We start from the raw sequence: 1,500 nt of genomic DNA on the forward strand, positions 1-1,500 counted from the left end.
GGCGCACGTCTTTAATCCCAGCACTCGGGAGGCAGAGGCAGGTGGATCTCTGTGAGTTCGAGGCCAGCCTGGTCTCCATGGTGAATCCAGGACAGCTGGGGCTACAGGGAGACATGAAATGCTTCTTTTAATTAAAAAATAAATTAATTAATTTAAAAAAATTTTTTTCTTCTAATAAATGTTCCTTCTACACTGTACTTTTGGCAATGTGTATGTCTACAAAACCTGAAGGGAATCAAAACACTCCAGTCATTTCAACTTAAGCTGAATCTATTCCGATAGATACCAACAAGAATTACTTCTTAGGAACAGTCTGTTAAAGAAAAATTGAGAAGTCAATACAAGGCCTTGCGCAAACATAGTGATTTCTGATATTTTTCCTCTCTTTTTCCAGTGAACATCTAGGTACCTTGCCTGAGCTTCAGGGAATTCTCCAGGTACTCGTCTGCTGTGAGGCACTGTCCATCTGCTTCCAGCCTTAGAGTCATATCCCTCAGGGTCCACACGAAATCAGGGAAGAAGCTCATGAAGTCCGCTGAATCCTCAACTCCATTGGCATTAGGTGAGGATGTTGCTTTGATCCGATCTGTCAGCTCTGTCACATAGCTGACTAGCTAAGGAAAAGTTGTGAAACAAACAGGGTCCCTAACTTTCTCATTTCTGAATCTCATTTATTCCCACTGCCCTTGAATTATTTTTGCTGCTTTTTTTTTTTTTTCAACCTTGACTCTGCGGATTTCACAGGCTGCTGTCTTGGTAACAGAGCCCCCGCCCCCTTTTCTTTTGATGCTCTGTTCCATGAAAAAGATACTGCAGTTGGTCCATGGCCTGCTGGTTGATGGCTCCCATGCTATTGTACACAAAGGTACTGCTCAGAAGTATTGCCAGGGCAAAGATCCAGCAGTCATTCTGGTTGTCACCCTGGAAATCAGAACACATGAGTCAGGCATATGTTTTGTTCCTGTGTCACTTTCCAGATCAACAGTGACAAACATATGCTCAGTTAATTACAGTTGTTCTAGAATTGAAAAAAAATTTTTACACGATGCAAAGCACTCAAATTCAACACAAATAATTGCCCATAGGACTTAGAAGTTGAATATTTTTTATTGGCAGTTTGGGGTTTTAATGAGTATCATTGGTTCTGCTGGCCTGATGTTAGTATTTACAATACTATGTACAAACCACATTGTTCTTGTAAGATCCTATCTTGTGAAAATTTTCCTTGACTCTGGTAGTTATTCACATGCCATATAAATATAAAGTAAAGACTCTTTTAAAAAATTTCATTATTTTTGTTTTATGTGTATTCATGTATTGCCTGCATGTAGGTAAGTGTACCCAGGTCGTGCAATGCCCGAGGACAGAAGAAGCCATCGGATCCCCTCGAACTGGAGTTATGGACAGTTGTTAGCCACCATGTGGGTGCTGGGATTTGAACCCGGGTCTTCTGCAAGAACAGCCAGTGTTCTTAACTGCTGAGCCATCTCTCCGGCCCCA

At 41.5% G+C, this 1,500-nt stretch overlaps 1 protein-coding gene across 1 annotated transcript in view; it reads right to left on the reverse strand.

Moving 5' to 3' along the window:
• LOC103730113 overlaps positions 1–1,500 on the reverse strand; it is a gene marked incomplete in the record, with an annotated part of 49,153 nt that overhangs the window by 36,412 nt on the left and 11,241 nt on the right. Inside the window, 1 exon segment of the mRNA XM_029561195.1 lies at positions 812–921. Coding sequence (XP_029417055.1) covers positions 812–921 — 110 coding nt within the window.

This window comes from Nannospalax galili, unplaced genomic scaffold (assembly GCF_000622305.1).
Source record: "Nannospalax galili isolate Female #2095 unplaced genomic scaffold, S.galili_v1.0 scaffold153, whole genome shotgun sequence".
NCBI classification, from domain to species: domain Eukaryota; kingdom Metazoa; phylum Chordata; class Mammalia; order Rodentia; family Spalacidae; genus Nannospalax; species Nannospalax galili.